We start from the raw sequence: 17,207 nt of genomic DNA on the forward strand, positions 1-17,207 counted from the left end.
ACACATGGGTAAGACTATCTACCACACTGCTCTTTCATTTGACTTATTTCACTATATTTAAGTGCTTGTTGCAAACAAATCCCTTTATTAAAATTAGATTTACAGTTCCTTTTTTTGAGAAATAAAAAGTGTGCCATAAAAATGGAAGCAAAATAAGTTTACATTGTTTCTGTATTTGGCACAAAAATTTTTCATTCAGTGTAGATATGCTGCTGTGTGCACACACACTGATTATATGCTAGCAGCTTCTGTTCCAGTGTTATTTGGGGACAAAGAATTGGAAGTCAGTGTAGATAACACAGTAAAGATGTCTGCTCAATATGCAGCAGTAGTTTAAGAGAGCAAGTGGGATGCTTGAGTGAATTCGGTAAGAGTGAGGAAAGCATGACATTGTATTAAACACTATATGCCCTCAAGTAGATTAGTTTCCTTCTTTTTTGGTTTTTTTTTTTACACTTAAGAAAAATATTGTATATATTGAAACTGCAAGATAGTTAAGATGCTCAGAATATGATGAGACACAGAATGGTCAGTTCAAGGAGCAGGAGCCAGTGCATCTCACTCTTTGAAATAACCATCCTGATTATATAACATAATCAAACTTACTCAACCTTTTACATTGATTTGCACTGCTGCTAGCAGCCACAACTTATGTCGCCTGTCAATGAGTTGCTTTCCGAAAGAATTTACCTAACTTCTACCTAGTGCTTTTCATCCATAGATGTTAGTGAGATCAGGGGAGAGAGGTCTGTATGACTATCCCCATTTTACATGAGGAAAAGGAGCTAAAAAGTAATGAAGGGATTTACACTATGATACCTAGCAGGTCAGAGCCAGAAACAGCTGTAGGAACCCAGGTTTCCTACACTCCAGTTTCTATTCACAGACTGCTCTGCTCCTCAACCTGCCTGTTGTCTAAGAGATCACAAGTTTGGTAGATTACCAAAACAGCTACAGGGCAATAGTTCAGATAAAGGGGGGAGCAAGGATCTCTAACAGTTGCTAAAACCAGAACAGACTTGAAGGAGCTGGGCATAAATACTTTTTTACCCTAAAAGGATGTATAATTGAATATCAGAGAAAGTAAAGTTTTAATTAGGTGTTGTTTGAAAAAGGGCTGGATAATTGAAGAGACAATATTTTGCCTGTTAGCACAGATAGATTGAGAGGTGATGAAAATTGTGGGTCAGGCAGAGACTGTAAAATCAAGAATGGATTTTGCTGCCTTGAAGAAAACCACTGCTCAGTTAGCTGGAGGCATTGTGGTGGTCTTATTTCCTCGGGAATGCCACATACTGCCCATTGAAAACTCAGTGATCAAATTTTTTGAAATAACATCATGTTATCTGATTATAATGAACTATATCCACTTTTAATGATTTTAAAATATACTGAATAATCATAACTAAGTGCCTCATAAATGGAAATTTTTGTATTAAAAAGTTCAGATGAGTTAAAATAGTTTTTCTGTTTTCTCTCCAGTTCTTCTAGTCCAAAATGTACAGCGTGTCAAGAAAGCATAGTAAAAGATAAGGTATTGTTAAAACCGTTTCTTATTCAAGGGTATTGAATTGTCTGGCATACATAAGATGTGTTATTGCTTTGTGGTAATTATTTCATAAGTCTAATAAGCTACCTGAGGAAGACAGTTTTGTTATAAAACCTAACCCATGTATTTTATATAGGAATTCAGCTCATTTTTACTGTTAACCACATGGTAGAAAACAACATGTCAGCTTCATCCCTAATGGTCCAGCCAGGTGTCACATTTTGTTTTCATAGTTGCGAGCTGCAGCAACACATTGCAGTTGTCCTCCCATCAGCCAAGAGGGTGATAAGAAATATTGCATCTCCTGTAGATGCAGAGATGTGACAGGTCTAGGCAAATCATACTCCTGATTTGGCTCCAGACCCGTGTCTACTGTTTCACTAATCGGTTTTTACAGTGTGTTGTTCTGTGAACCACACTGGAACCAGAACAGTGTGGAGTTACAATAACTGTAATAGAATCAGATGCTTTTTATATGTATAAGTTATTTCACTGATACCCTCTTCACTGTTGGTTTTTTTTTTTTTTTTTTTTTTTCCCAGCAAAACATTGTGTTGCCTTTGAAAGGTTGAGGGTAGAGAGAATTCTTTTTGACTTAGTACATGGTTTATGCAGTTTTTACATTAGATTTTTCTGAAGTGTTCAGTAAATTCTTTGCGTTAGTAGTCTTTCCTGCCTAAATGAATTCTTGTAATAGTAACTATTTTCAAAAAAGTTTAGTGGGTACATTAATCTTTCCTTGTCTTAACTCAAAATAGTTCTCTGAACAGTGCTCACTGTAATTCAGCTTTGACATGGATTGGCTCTCCAGGAGCTCAGACCAATAATCATGCATACTTTATTTGTCCCTTTAACTCTTGACTTTTTAGCTCCCAGTATACATAAGTATGTACATTTGATATCAAACTTCAAATAGGAAGAGGACAAGACATGTAGTGCATATTAAATACATGTTAGACTAACTGTGCAAGTCAGTGATTTCCCTGAAACTGGAAACCCCTCTCTTCCCATAGAATGCTGATGTCCAAAATCACCGAAGAGCTTTTAGACAGTCTTGGAAAAACTGTTTAAAAACTGTCATCTTACCTTAACTTCAGTCAGCAAAACTGTGCCTAGTAACCCTGTGAGTTATTTTGGAAAAAAGTACTACAGTACTGACAATTGAATATTCAAATGAGATTTGTGGATTCATTAAAGTTCACATATGCATCTGAAAAGTAAACAAAAATAAGTGACCTATGTCAGATGAGATCGTATGAGAATGGATGCAGTGTTTCCTTCTTCACTGATACTGGGGATAGATCTGTAGTCACTGTGTACAGATCTGATCGTAATTCTTTACTGTTGTTAAATGTTGGCATGCAGAACCATTGTGTAATTACAGTAACCCTGCAGTGTACACAGTATCACAGAACTCTGTCAGAGTAGTAGTCATAGGTTGGTCTTGGTTCCTTGGCATTTCTTAATGGTCATGAAAGCAACTGCAAAATAGCTGGAAGTTTTTATCTCTTTGTTTTGGACTTCAAAAGGGTAGTAGTGGCCTTCAGTACTTATCTCCAGTTCCTGCCCTTAGCAATGGAGCTTCTTCAGAGTGCAGTTATGTTGTCTCTTTATCTTTTATGGGGTATCACCCATGAAAAGTGAAAAATCCAAACCCTGAGCTATTTCTGACTTCTTGCAGTTCTATTATAGACAAAAAATGCTGGAAAGGTTTATAAACGTTGAAATGGAGATACAGTTAAAACCTGCTTATCTGTGAAACAATAAACCTCTAGTCTAAGACCTTAGAAAATGTCTTGTAATTATGTATTATCACTGAAGTGCAAGTAGGGGTTCCAACTAACCAGTCTAGTCATTGTGGGACTGTCTTCCATGAAATCCTTCCTCTGTGAACCACTGTGCTTTGGCTCTTTTTTATCTTATGGTATTGTGCCTAATATACCAGCTTGCCAAACAACATAAGAGAGTTCTGGCTTATGCAGGCCTATTATTGGCAAGCAAGTAGCAAAAAAATTAATCATTTTTTGTACCTTTCCTTTTAATTGTATTTATAGTAAAAGTGAAACAGTAGTAGAGCATCTGTCCAAATACTCTCCTTAACTGGGCTGCTTCATAGTGGAGGAATCTGTGATGTGCACATTCAAGAATATTTGAATGGTAGAATTTTATATCTGGCACATGAAGCTAGAATTAAATGACACTGCTGTAGCCAAATTGCATGGCTTCTACTTTCTTCTTTGAACTTGCATAGTCTTGAGTGGCTTTAAATTCCTAAAATTGAGTGATTTTTTTTTTTTTTTTTTTTTTTTAAGGTATTTAAAGATAACTGTTGCAGGAGAGAACTGCTTGCCCTTCAAATATATTGCAGAAATGAAAACAAGGGCTGTAAAGAACAACTATCTTTGGGTCAATTGCTGGTAAGTAATCTAACATAGACTACTTCCTTTTGAGTTAAAGAATGAGAAGAAATCTTGCAAATTAAAACCCTTGTCCATTTCTTCACTTGTTCATACTAGCGGTTGGTCTGTTTCATAAATGTTGGAAGAGAGCTAAACTGTTCTGAAACTCACTTTTCGATGAGCATTTAAGGACTTGCAGTAAAAAATGATGTGATTTGTGACATTAAAGCTCGGAAATGTAAATGCATGAAGCAAATGAGAACTGGAGAGAGAACTGAAATCAAGAAAAATCTAATGTGTACTTTGCAAGTGTGACAAATTTTTCTTCCTTTTTGGTGTGTTTTTGTTCTCATTTACCAGTCTTTATCCTCTCACATAAGTGGTCGTTTATGTGTGGAGTTAAACCTTTGACTTCCCCAGACTTGTACAAAATAACCTGTAGCTTTCCTTCTGAAGGTGTAACATAGCAGTAATCCAGTAATTTAACAGTTATAAGGTATGGCTACACAGTAGTTTGCAGCGAGATGTGTTAGGTACTTGCTTTGAATGAACAAGTACAGGTACTTAAACAACTTAAAGCAGCATCTATGTTTACGTGGAATAATATACCTTGAAAAAGAATGCTTACCTATTGTGTAAATAGTCTGCATGGAATTTTTGACTGTTAGAATGCTTTTAGTATAAAAGTAGGTTGTGTACATCTATCTATAGTACAGTGAAATCTGCTGTCTAGGTAAAGGGAATGTAAGGTCAGAAATGTATTCCTGAGTAGATTTGTTAGTGTTTGCTCTTGCACAGTATAGTGCATAAAACAACTTTGCTTACTTTGGTTCTGAAGTTACTTAATGTGGGATGTCTTCAAAGGATAGAAGACATGCACAAAGCTCAGTTGGCTTGACTATTTTTTTCTTTTTTTTTTAAATCTTTCAGATGCATTTGAAAACTGATTGTCAGTTTGAAGAACTCTCCTGTCCTCGTGCTGATTGCAAAGAAAAAATACTGAGAAAAGATTTGCCAGATCATGTAGAGAAGACCTGTAAATACCGGGAGACAACCTGTAAATACTGTAAAAGCCAAGTCCCAATGATTATGTTGCAGGTGCAGTATTTTCTTGTGTATATAGAACAAGATTCCTTACATTAATGTGGAATAATAACTCTTCTTGTGCTTCTGTGTAGCTGTCAATAGAGCCTTGGCCTCTCAGCCAGAATTAGTAAATCAGAAAAGAAAACAGTCTAACTTTCAAAACACCTTTTTTTTTTTTTTCTTTTTTTTTTTCCCTGCAAAAATACCAGTTAATTTGACTGGGAAACACTATCTTTTTCTGCTGTTCAGATACTGCATTTTAGAAAAATTCAGATCCACTGCATAATACTGATACTAAAGTGATTTTTGCTTTGCTTTTTTATTTTTCTTAAATTGATATAATAAATGCAACTACCATGATAACAATTAAATGTTGTGCTGGAACAGCATAAGCATAGCAATTGACTGGAGAAATAACATCTTTCTATATAATCCTTCTTGGTTACTGTGTGATCCGTTATCAGAGGAAAGGAGGAAATAATGTATAAACAAATTGTGTCTTGGCATAACCAGCAATGGTACATGACAGGCCTCCTCAGAGTTACTGCTGGTTTTGGCATACGAGTAGGTTGTCTGATAAGCAGCGTGTTGTGAGTGAGAAGTATTGAGCAGAGGTTGCGAAAGTCATACTTGCTTTACACGTAGAATTGTAACTTGTCTATGTTTGCATTATTTCTCATTTAATTGTATTATGCTGAATCTCTGTTGTCACATTTTTTTAAAAATTCTGTTTACATAGTTTCCATAGTCTGACAGTCTTGGATTTTGGATCTTCTTAGTATAGTAGGAGTGGTGAGAATTTAATTTTCGTTTGTGTTCATATGTATTGTTTGTTAGGTGAAGTCTCACAATGATGACAAGCATTTTTTGGTCAGAGATGTTGTTACAAAAAGGCATAGGTAGAATCTCACCAAGTTTTGGTTTAGATCTGGCTTTCAGTTATTCGAGAGTGTACTTGCAAGGGCTGGTACTTTAATAATTGTGCATTACCTAACATAAGGTGGCTGAGAGATGAAAATAATCCAGAGAAAATGAAGTTTACACTGTGTTTATTCTTGCACATTCTGATTTAGAGTTGAAACTGTATTTAGTTGGATTATGGGTGCTGTTCACCCAGAATTTTCTTTAGGCTGGGAATTGATGTGAGGCAGAGAGTGATATTAAAAGATGTGTTGTCTTAACAGACAAAATCAGTGAATATTAAATATGTCTTTTTGTACAAACTGAATTTCCATATCTAAGCAACATGCTCACAAGTTCCTTGTAGTCAGTTTCTTTTTATAGGAGCAATGTAGCTAAATTTTTGAGAGTCTGAAATCATCCTTAGGCTTTGAAGAACATTGAACTCTGTTTTAGTTTAAGAGCTTTCTCTTCTATCAGATGTTGATGGATATAACATTTATGAACTCTTTGAACTAGCAGTAGCTTTCAAGATACTCAGAAGCTGAGACAAGTTTTAGTCTACCAGATTTTTAATTCACAGCAAAACCTATTTTAGACATTCATGTTGGAAACAAGAATAGCATATTACTCTGAAGTACAGAAGAATGTTTGTAAATAAAGTAATTGTTCTCCAAAATCTTAAGTGTTCCTTAAGAATTAATAAGCTTAAGAGCTTATCCAGAGCGCCAAAGTAGTTTGTTAAAATGTAGTTTTATGTTGAGATGTCACTATTTTGATTGTATTAAAAGTTGGTACCACTATTCACCTCTCCTTAAAAGTTCTAAAAAATTCTATATTTGTAAATCAGAACATCTCCAAGCAGTGTTACATATTCTCATGTTACCATTGGCTTATGTTTTAGTACATAGAAAAAGGACAGTTTTGCTTCCAAGCTGCTTTAAGGGTGCAGAAAGCTCTGCAATTAGAAGATTAATTTAGACTACTATTTTTAATTTTTTTTTGCTAGGCTTTTAAAAGTTCAGTGATTACAGAAATGCGGATGGTTTTATTTGTTGTGGCCTGATAAAATGTTATCTCATTGTACTTCGGTAATAAGAATCAGAAGCTTAACAAGACTGTACATTTGAATGAAAGGCTCTTTTTGACTTATTTGAGTTTTGTCACCCAGAGCTTGAGTTCATCTCTAGCTTCTGTAGCCTAAAATTTTCTCTAAGGCGATAATGACTGAAGCAGGCCTCAGTGACATGAGCTGAAAATGGAGATAGAGGGAGCATACCGAGAAAAAAGGTATGCAAATAGAAACAAAAATAATTTTACCGGAGTATGTATGGTTCATGTCTTCATAGAATCCCATGACCTGTGGGGTAGGAAATCCCCGTTGTTGGAGGCAGACTCTTTAGTTAATAATGTTAGTACACGTTTTTTTAGATTGCATTTGTCTTGCCGGCACTGTCACTATGTGAGTTAATTTATTTTCTTTTGTTTAAACGGTCTAAAAAGTTGGGGGAGTTTTGTCACAAAGCTACCTTTTCCATCTTATAACTTCTGCCAGATAAAGACGGTACATTCTTAAAACAGAAGTTAGTAGCTTGAAATGCTTCTGAATTATTGTATTTGTCTTTGGATAGTCCACAAAACTACTTGCAAGTGCCCCTGCTAAGAAGTTGATGCTTGGGCAGTAGTAATATGATGCAGATCTGGAAGGACAGCACTGCTTAGTGCCTAGGCTTTTCACTGCCACCCTGGCTGCAAAAAGGCTGTCCCAGGCAGACTGTGCCACAGCAATCTGGACTCTGCTCAGTGGTCTGAAATACAACAAAGCTGACTGGGACAGCCACTGGAGAAGACATGAGACATTGTCATCTTCCTCCCTTGTCACTGCTCTGGAACTAGACATGTTCCTAATGTGGCACTGACTTCTCTTGGGAGCCATATCAATATCCTGCCTTCCCCCCATCTGTGCCAGGTGCCCTGTGTGTGGGGTCACCCATGTTTTATGCTGCATTTGGCTTTTGGTTTTGTGTACTCGACTGTGTGAATTTAGCTGATCGGTAGGAAGAGGATTCTGCCACTGGAATGGAATTACTCTGGTATATCCTGAAGTCATTGGAAAGACTCCCTTTGGTTTCAGTGGGTGGGCTGTGGCACGTGGAGTGAGGAGGAGAACTGGAGAGAGGTCTGAGAAGGAGTTGCACATTGCCTTTTTATCATAAACCAAGAGTCAATGTCATAGCCTTTGCCAGGTAGTTTGGGTAGGTTAGAGAAGAGACTAAAGGTATTACAATTAGGGAATGAAGGTTAGAAAGGAGTATTATTTTTCTAGTTTTGTTGTTGATAAACCATCAAAGAAGTTTGTAGGTCTCCCAAAGGTGTGTGGTGGTGTGTGATGTCTCTTCAACATGATTACAGGTGTCTTCAGAATGGGGGAGGCCCAGGTCCAGTTCCAGAGTCTGAGCAGAAATGGTCCTCCAGGCCATTGCTTATCAGAAGGGTACTGCAGTCACCCTGGCAGAGGTTACTCTGAGGAGAGGTGGTGTCAGTCTGTTAGCATTGCTCCTGGTTGGGTATCCATGTCCTGCTGGGGGGGGCGCTGGAGCTAGCTCCTCACCTGTATATTTTGGGAGGCTGTCCCAGCTCTCTGGCTAAGGAACAACTGTCTCTGCGACTGTCTACATGTGCTACACCAAGTGAACTAGTGCAGGTAAGAAGGATGGCAGGGTAGATTTGCTTCAGAGCAGCATACCTGATAAGCTGTTTTTAAAAGTGAGGAGGTATACATTTTAAAATACTTGCAGATTTATGACAGAGTTCTGAACCAAGGCCTTTCACGTTTGGGAGCTTGGGTCTCCTTTACATCTTGGTTTTATTTCAAAAAATAGACATCATTACTGGGCAAAAAGGGCATGCTATTTGTTCTTCCTTTTTGACCAAGTTTATAAATCTAGACCTTTGTTTCCTTTGCTTTGTTTCATTTCTGGTACTTAAGAAGTGCATTTCAAGTTGAATGGGACATGTCGCTTGACATGAAATTAAATTTTTTTCCACATTTTTTCATTTTGTTGAGGAAAAACTGAGAAGAAATGTAAATTCAATTAGTTAGGGCCTGATTTTCTTCCTTACCTATAGTGATATGGTTTGACAGCTATGTTGTAGTATCTGTCATCATCTAGGTTCAGATCAAAATGCGTGCCCAGCATCGTGATAGAATTTCAACATTTCTTTGAACTTTAGGTGTATAACAGTGAAACTTAGTATCAAATGTTTGGGAATCAAAATTAGAAAATAATTGGAAGGGGGGGTAGGAATTCCGTGCATAGGAAAGAGAGATTCTCTGAGTGTGGGCAATGTACACTTCTGAAGAGCTTTTCCATGCACTGTATCCCCTTACTGAAAAGGACATTTGCAGTGGTTCTGCTCACTCTTAAAGATACCCATTTTTGTGAGTAATTCTTGGGAAGAAAATTTTCCTTTTATTATTGTTTCATTGCTCTAAGTAAACAGAATAAAATGGGAAACAAATAGATTTACTCTGCATGGGAAAACACAAGAAAACCCTTGTTTTTGCCTCACAATATCAACACATCAATTGAAAGTGTAAACTGATGTTTGAGCAATTGTAGTTCTGTAACTCTGCACAATTGGGATAAACATTGAAAAAAAAAATCTTGTGGGTATTTTTTTTTTTTTAATTATTGTAGGATGCTTTTCTTTGCAGGTAAGTCCTCTCTTTAATTTCAGACTAAGAGTTGATTTGTGGTTTGTTTGCTTTTTCCTCTGTAGAAACATGAAGATACAGACTGCCCGTGTGTCATGGTTTCATGTCCTCATAAATGTAGTGTTAAAACACTCATGAGGAGCGAGGTAAGAAGTCATGCCCAGTGTTGTGCTGAAAAATTAAATGATTTTTTCATGAGATCTCGCAAGAATTTTGCCAGAAGCCATTTTCTTATTAAAATGTGAGATCTAAAGAAAAGCTTTTTCTACCACACAGTTAAGTGTGATAACGCTCAAATATTTTTAATGATTTCTTGAAAAAGTATTTAAAAATAAATAATTTCTTAGTTTTGTGTCATTATTACACTTGGCTTGCCCAAGATTATTAGCGCATGTCTCTCCTGCTTTCATTTTTACTAGCTCTCCCCCTGCCCTTCCCCCATTCGAAGAATTTGTTGAGCACAAACGAGCAGCATCTTGGGGTAGTTAGCTTATATTAAAATAAAAAAGAGTTAAAATTTAGTGCACATTGACAAGAGCTAAAGACTAGAAAAATCATAGAAATGTGTAGAATCATTCAATTGAAAAACTTAAATTATGATTAGATCTGGGAAAAAAATAGTAACTGATACTTAAAGAATTAGTGTAAGATACAGGGTAATATGAGTACAACATTTCAACAGCCAGATGCAACAGTGCATTAAAACTTCTCTTAATGTATAAAAGCTTGCAGTAATATATAGACCCAGATTAAACAAAAAAATAAAACCTTTCTTGTTTGAACAGATCCATGTTCTTGTACATTAAAAGATATAAGTAGCATCTGTCAAAGTTGATGTGTGTCTTTTTTCCTAAAAATAGAACTTACCAAGTATGGGGAAGAGCTTATTTAAGTCTTCAGCACTCCATAAGCCTCACTTAAGGAAAATTAAGTTTCTGATCTGAGGATAAGTTTTTCTCTTCTCATGGATACTTACTTCCTGAGTTGGATTTGTACTATTTTTCAGTTACAGTTGTAAATTATTAATCATGTCATAGTGCACAAGGTACATAAGACACCTGCCAAACACAGGGGCAGTCTTTTCCCCCAGGATAATGAAATATAAAATGTGTGAGATACTGTACCTATTAAGAGAAATTGAGCTGCTAAGAAAAGACAAAATATGTATACTGAGCTAATTTGATCAGTGCTTACTTCTGAGTTTAGACCCTGGTTCTGGAGCATTTAGGCATATTCTTAAATCTTGACTTCGGCAGTTACTTTGAGCAGAGGTATATCTGAGTGCTAGTAAGAATTGACCCATTAAAGCTTGGGTCGTTACACATATAGTCAGAATTGGGTTCAGAAAGCATTGGTCATCTTGCCCTGCATCATCTGTTGCTGTATGTTGCTTAATTTTTTTTCTGATACTGTGAAAATGTATATATTACTTAGCTGCATGGTTAGGGACAACTCTAATGCAAAAAATGGGAAAATGCCTGCCTAACAGTTTGAGAAAATTCTGTACTGTACAAGTGAATATCTTACTGTAGAATAAAAGGCAATTTTTCATGTTTAATTCATAACTCTTTGGCAGACTCTAGTTTTGAGAAGTTGAAAATGTGGCATTCTTGTAAAGCCTGTTATACCACATGTCTCTTTCTTATTTGGTCTTATTTTTTTTCTGAACCATGTGTCTTTTGAAACTATATTGTGAATTTCTACAAATAGTGTTCAGAACATAATAGGTATCTATCAGAGATGAGTGACCGCTTGCATCTCAGTATCAGATTTTAAAGACTGTCCTATCTGTCCCAGAGCTACACATTCAAAGCAGCATTGGTTCACCACTTCTTTCCATGGAGGTGGATGAGCTGAGTCATGTGGGGCTTATGGTGTGGGAATTTCAAATGACACTGAAATCTGAAAGAGTGATGCCAACTGAGGAGCTAGGCTCTGGCTCCTGTCTGCTTTGTGGGAAATACAAACTGCAGATCCTGTTTTTGAAGAGAGAGTGTTTGTAGCACTACTGTTTCCAAAAATGGCTCTTTGCTCCAACTTCTAGGCAGTTTGCATCCAGCTGCTGCCCTCAGTTCTGCAATGGCTGCTGTCTGTATATACATATATGCTTCTGTGAATTGGTTTATTTTTAAATGAAAAGTGGTCTGTGCTCATAATAATCCAAGATATTGGAATAAATCTCAATCTGTGAAAAATGCAGGCATTTTACTAATCAGTTTTAATCCTGTGTACTGCATTTTTTTTAAAGTTACTTAACTGTACCTATTCTAAAACTCTTTGTCTGTTTCATGCAGTACTTGTTTAAGTCTTTTTTTTGTGTAATTTAACCATTAAATTTAGGCATGGAGAATTGCATGTTATGTTTTGAAAAATTGGTTCCTCATGAAATTAGGATTAGAAAAAATGTACTTTACTACAGTGAAACTGATCTTAAGACTTGCTCAGAACACCAGTAAAAATCACCTGTTGAGCAATGATTAGTCATTCACTAAAGTCAAATGAAATCATATAAATAATTGTAGAGTGTGTTCTTTTTTTGCCTTTTTTTTAAATTGGGTTGCCTATTGAAATAGTCTTTAGTAGAAGTTTCACTGTATATTAAATGTATCACACTGTATACTGTATTGGCATGTGCGTGTGGTTTACATATGTGTATATATAGTATTTGCACTTTAGGTCAGACTGGAGAAAATATACACACGTGTATTGTATGTTCTGCAAATGGCACACGATACAAACCTAATAACCTGTGCCCTTTATGTTTTGAGCATTATCATGCAAACGTCTTTTGCCAAAACTCACATTTTTTTCCTATTGCAGTTGAATGCACATTTGTCAGAATGTATTAATGCCCCAAGTACCTGTAGTTTTAAGCGTTATGGCTGCACTTTTCAGGTCAGTATATAACAATTATACTTCCCAATTGATGAAAGTCTGCAAATAGAACCTAACTCTTTGACGTGAAAGTTCTGGACTTCTCTAGTCTCGGTTAAGAAAAAGTCATCCAGTTGCACCAAGTGATTATGCAGCAGATGTTTGGTTTTGCATTTTAAAAATAAACAATATAAAAAGCCCACACGTTCCTGCAGTGGTTTGGGAGTTCAGTTATTAGGTACATCTTGTTGAAATAGGAAGATGATACATTTGAAGAACTTCTTAACTTAGAACAAGAGGAGAGTCACTTTTGTTCTTCAGAAAATAGACTAGTAACTTCAGTTGTTCCTATGAAAGTACTTATTTTCTTGAGCTAAGTATGTTTATATTTTCTCTCATTTGTGTGTTTGAATATTTTTACTAAGGTTAAACATAGGTTAGTGCACTTAAAACATGTATTTTTATGTGCATTCATATGTCTCTGTGCACATAAGTGTATAATCAAAGCACAGCATGAAATTTATTTTAAAAAAAAGTTTTAGATTTTAATCCTGGCAATCCCTGCAATATTTTAAAAAATAAAGAAGAGCTAAATCCCAGAGTTTAGTTTCAGTAGCGTTATTCCAGTCTCTTCCAATATTCTGCTTACCTTACCATATATCTTGGGGAATTTGGATGCTTATATAACAAAGAGATTAGTCAGGAAATTTCAGAAACTGCTGACAGGAAAAATTTGAGTTTATCAGATAGTGTGATTCATTTGTAGCCCATGATAACTAAGAGACAAGAACTGTAAGCAGCAACACTTCTCAATAAACTACTTCCTGCAGGTATTTCCAGGTTCTTAAATAATGAGCATTCATCATTTTAAGTGTTAACAGTAATGCTCTTAGTGGTAGAACTGATCAGTGCTGTAACCCTGCCCACTGTTATGTCGTATGTATTGCCATTCATTTTATGTATGTATATGTGTGCATATATGTACATATATCCACATATATATTTTTAGTATTTTATATAGAGTACATACCTTGAGGATCATTGAAACCCTTTCAGTTGCTTTGCAGCTTATCTACCATCAAAGCTAATACACTCTGCATTGCAAAACACTTACTGAAGTAGGTGTAATGCAACACAATACAAATAAAGTAAGTAATATGGTCTGCATCTTATGTACTCTGTATACGATCTATGTGTGTTCTGTAAACTTTATATATAGTGGTTATTTGTAACAGCATTTATAGGTTGTGCAGAGGCAGCATATCTGAATATCACAGAGCAATCATGGTAACATCTTAGGATGTCAAACTAGGCATTGTAATATCTCTAAAAGTAGTTTATAAAGCTGGCAGTTTCCAGTGATGATAAATTTATCCTAAATATTTGTCTTTAATACTCAACTGAGGGAAAATTTACTGCTTATGAAGCTGTTCATGAAACACAACAGAAGTTTTAAATTATGGTTTGGGGAATTGGACATTTTAGGTTTTGTATGACTCAAGAGTTTTATTGTGCTTTATTTAGTGTAAAGCTACACAAAAGACTCTAAAATACAATTCATTTTGTAAATCTTGTTCATCTTTATTGTCTCTGACGTATCAAGCATACTGGATGGAGATATATGGCAGTCGTATAAAACACTTGCTATATTAAATGTATTCCTGACTTTTGTAAATTCCCAAGTAGATTTCCCTTCTCTACAGTTCTGCAACATGCATCCGTGAACCAAAATATGTAGTGTTGGTTCGATGTCTTGATATACTCTTTCTTTATAGGTTTAAAAGAAGTGGAATTGGCTAAAATGTATAAATTCTTTGTTGTCACAGGGAACAAACCAACAAATTAAAGCACATGAAGCCAGCTCAGCAGTGCAGCATGTTAACTTATTGAAAGAGTGGAGCAATGCTCTAGAAAATAAGGTATATCTTCTACTCACTTTTAATTTTCATTGATTTCTTTAAATCATATAAAAGTACTGGAAGAAGCGCTTTTTTCTGTTTAACAGCTGTTCAACAGTACAGCTAAAGCACTAGTAAGCTCCAAAAGCAACGAAGCCATTTTAGCATATCTGGTACCTTTGTTATAATAAAATGCTGTGAGAAACTTGGCTTCACAACTCCATATACAATTTTCCTCATTGGTAACTTAATTAACACACTTTCTTCACATAAATAAACAGTCCCGTATTAAATTTCCTCTCTGAGCTGCCTTCTTACAAAAGGGAGGGTTCAGAAAGCTATGGCAGTCCTATGAGATGTATTTTTGCTACCTCAGTATTTTTCCAGAGATAACACTATTAGATATACCATGTAATGAACTGGTTATTTTTTTTATTTTTGTTCTTGCTGTCAAAACATAATGACCTGCAAGGGTTAATTAAATTAAACATATTGTAACTCTTGGGCATAATGATTTCTGCTTTAGTGCTAGACCGGAATGAAGTTCATGTTGCAGTGCTTCCTTGGGACTCCTGGTTTTAGATTGTTTGGGATTTGGGAGATGCTGGAAATCATACCAGTATCAGCTACAATCTTGTGAATCATTTGAATGACTTAACCATCTGTTCTGCAAATAAAATTTAAGGCTTTAAAAATACAAAACTTCAGAACAAATCAATATTTTTTTAAAAATCTTTTTTTAAACAAGTTTTATATAGCCATTACAATAATGCTTCGGCTTTTCCAGGGAGAGGGAGAAATTCCAGAATTACCAAACTATTGTACAAATGCAGGCAGAAGAGTCAGGAGCCCCTCCAGAATTTTCTAGAATGAGTTAAATAAGAGTAACAATTCCAGTGTAAGCCCAGTGGCAGTTACGATATGTGTGGCTTGTGACTTCTCTCATCTCCCAGCAGACTGCTAGCTTGAGTTTAGCAAACTGTCTAGAAAGTGCATTCCCTTTTTGGCCTACAGTGATCTCTCATGCATGGGTTTCCAGCAAGGTCCTGCAGCCGCAGGAAGTGTAGTTTTAAAGCAGAAGTTAGCAGCTCAACAGCAAAATATGATTTTGTCCCCAGCACATTTGTCCCTGGACTGCTTGTTTCTGAACGTGAAGCCTCGTAAGGAAACCATTGATATGTCTGGTGTAGTTTTTTTAGATATAATTTTTGATACATCTGTAGGTCTTAATTTGATGATTATTAACTATACTTAAGTTTGCTTTTGCACTTGAATCCCTTTGTTAATGTAGGAACTGTAAATTTTTCAGTTTTAACAGATACAAATTCATATTCTTAGTTCTTTTTTCAATCATCTGATTAAAACTATACAATTTATTTTACACCATAGAAAAAAAAGCATGTTCCCTGTGACTTCCAGAATAGATAATGTTCCGCCTTTTGTCAGTGTCCTGAGAGGTGCTTTGTCACTTAAAAAATGCCCAGCAGTTCTATGTTTGTCTCTTTATAGAGCTAAGAGAATATAGACTTCACTACTCTTTTATGTTCAATTTTTGTTTTAACTTTCATTTAGGACATAACTGCTTATCATTGTTTGTCTTTTTTTTTTTTTTTTCTTCTTTTCACTTCCTGCTTTGTAGACTTCTTCCTATTCATATTAACGAGTTGAATCACTGGAAATCCCAAGACAGTGCCAAGTTACCAGAATAGCTAACCACATATCATATGTCAGTGACTTTATTCTAGAGAAGGGTAACAAAATGATTTGTAACTTCATTGTTGTTCTTTTCTTTGAGAGAAAATTAATCAATGCACTGAAGAACAACAGTGCACAGTTAACTTAGCTGATGAATATCACAGAAATCTTGGCCTTGCTGAAGTCAGTGGAAGTCTTGTTGGTTTCTGTAGGGTCAAGATTTCATTTGGGGTACTCACTGTGATATGTATGGAGAGGAAAGGAGAAGTTGCCTTCTCCCAGCCATCATATTCTTTAACAGTGCTTGTGGAGTATGCAGACTGAAAGTCTTCAGAGCTGCAAAGCTTGTGCTAAGTTATAAGTTTGGTATTGGAATGGTGTTGTTGGCAAAGAGTAGGAAGGAGAAGGTCAGATGTAAAATCTTGAATCAAAGCTTTTGTGGGGTGAATTAAAATTTGATGTTTTGTTCACTCTGTGATGGGACAGACTTGCAGACTGAACTCCCACGGGTTTTGTGATGTTGGAAATAATGAGTTGAGCATAATTTTGTGGCTTCATCACATTCTTAAAGAAATCGGATATAAACTGTTTTTCCTTTTTTAATATGTGACTTAATTATGGGACCTGTTTTAATCCAGTTTTGTGGCATAAGGTTTCTTCCATTCTCTTTTAGTAAACAATAATAAGCAATAGCTTAATTTGAAAACCTGCTGAAGAGCATGCTTTACGTAGGAATATTTCATATATGATAAGGAAGTAAAGGAAACTGATTGATGCAGTTTGTAAATAGATGCTGTGTTTCCTTACCCTGTTCTTTAACTGACGTTCCAAAGACTTACACCAAATGCTATTAGGAAACTATATTTAGTGTTAAAGATTTCTTATTCACAAATTACCACCAAACTACAATTACTGACTTAGCAATGACATTTCTGTATGATTAAGGGCTGAAGGACATAATTCTGTTTTTCTTGTGTTCTGTAAAACTGTGTGGAAAATCTCAGTACAAGACAGGCCCACGTTTTGTAACTTGTACAAAAATGGAAATGTAATGCTAGTGACACAGAGTATAACTGCCTTATGATTGG

At 35.7% G+C, this 17,207-nt stretch overlaps 1 protein-coding gene across 17 annotated transcripts in view; it reads left to right on the plus strand.

Annotated features, from left to right (window-relative positions):
• Positions 1-17,207, plus strand: part of TRAF3 (TNF receptor associated factor 3) — a 74,006-nt gene that overhangs the window by 40,671 nt on the left and 16,128 nt on the right. For 14 of the 17 annotated variants that reach the window (XR_012628976.1, XM_074868821.1, XM_074868820.1 and 11 more), the window contains 6 exons: positions 1,483-1,534; positions 3,862-3,966; positions 4,879-5,046; positions 9,718-9,798; positions 12,473-12,547; positions 14,353-14,445. Coding sequence is in view for 16 of the 17 variants with exons in the window: in XM_074868821.1 (XP_074724922.1) it covers positions 1,483-1,534; positions 3,862-3,966; positions 4,879-5,046; positions 9,718-9,798; positions 12,473-12,547; positions 14,353-14,445 (574 nt within the window). In the remaining variant the exon portion in view is untranslated. The remainder of the gene's footprint in view (positions 1-1,482; positions 1,535-3,861; positions 3,967-4,878; positions 5,047-9,717; positions 9,799-12,472; positions 12,548-14,352; positions 14,446-17,207) is intronic. The other 3 variants (XM_074868835.1, XM_074868834.1, XM_074868837.1) reach the window with 3 other exon arrangements.

This window comes from Strix uralensis, chromosome 4 (assembly GCF_047716275.1).
Source record: "Strix uralensis isolate ZFMK-TIS-50842 chromosome 4, bStrUra1, whole genome shotgun sequence".
Classification (NCBI taxonomy): domain Eukaryota; kingdom Metazoa; phylum Chordata; class Aves; order Strigiformes; family Strigidae; genus Strix; species Strix uralensis.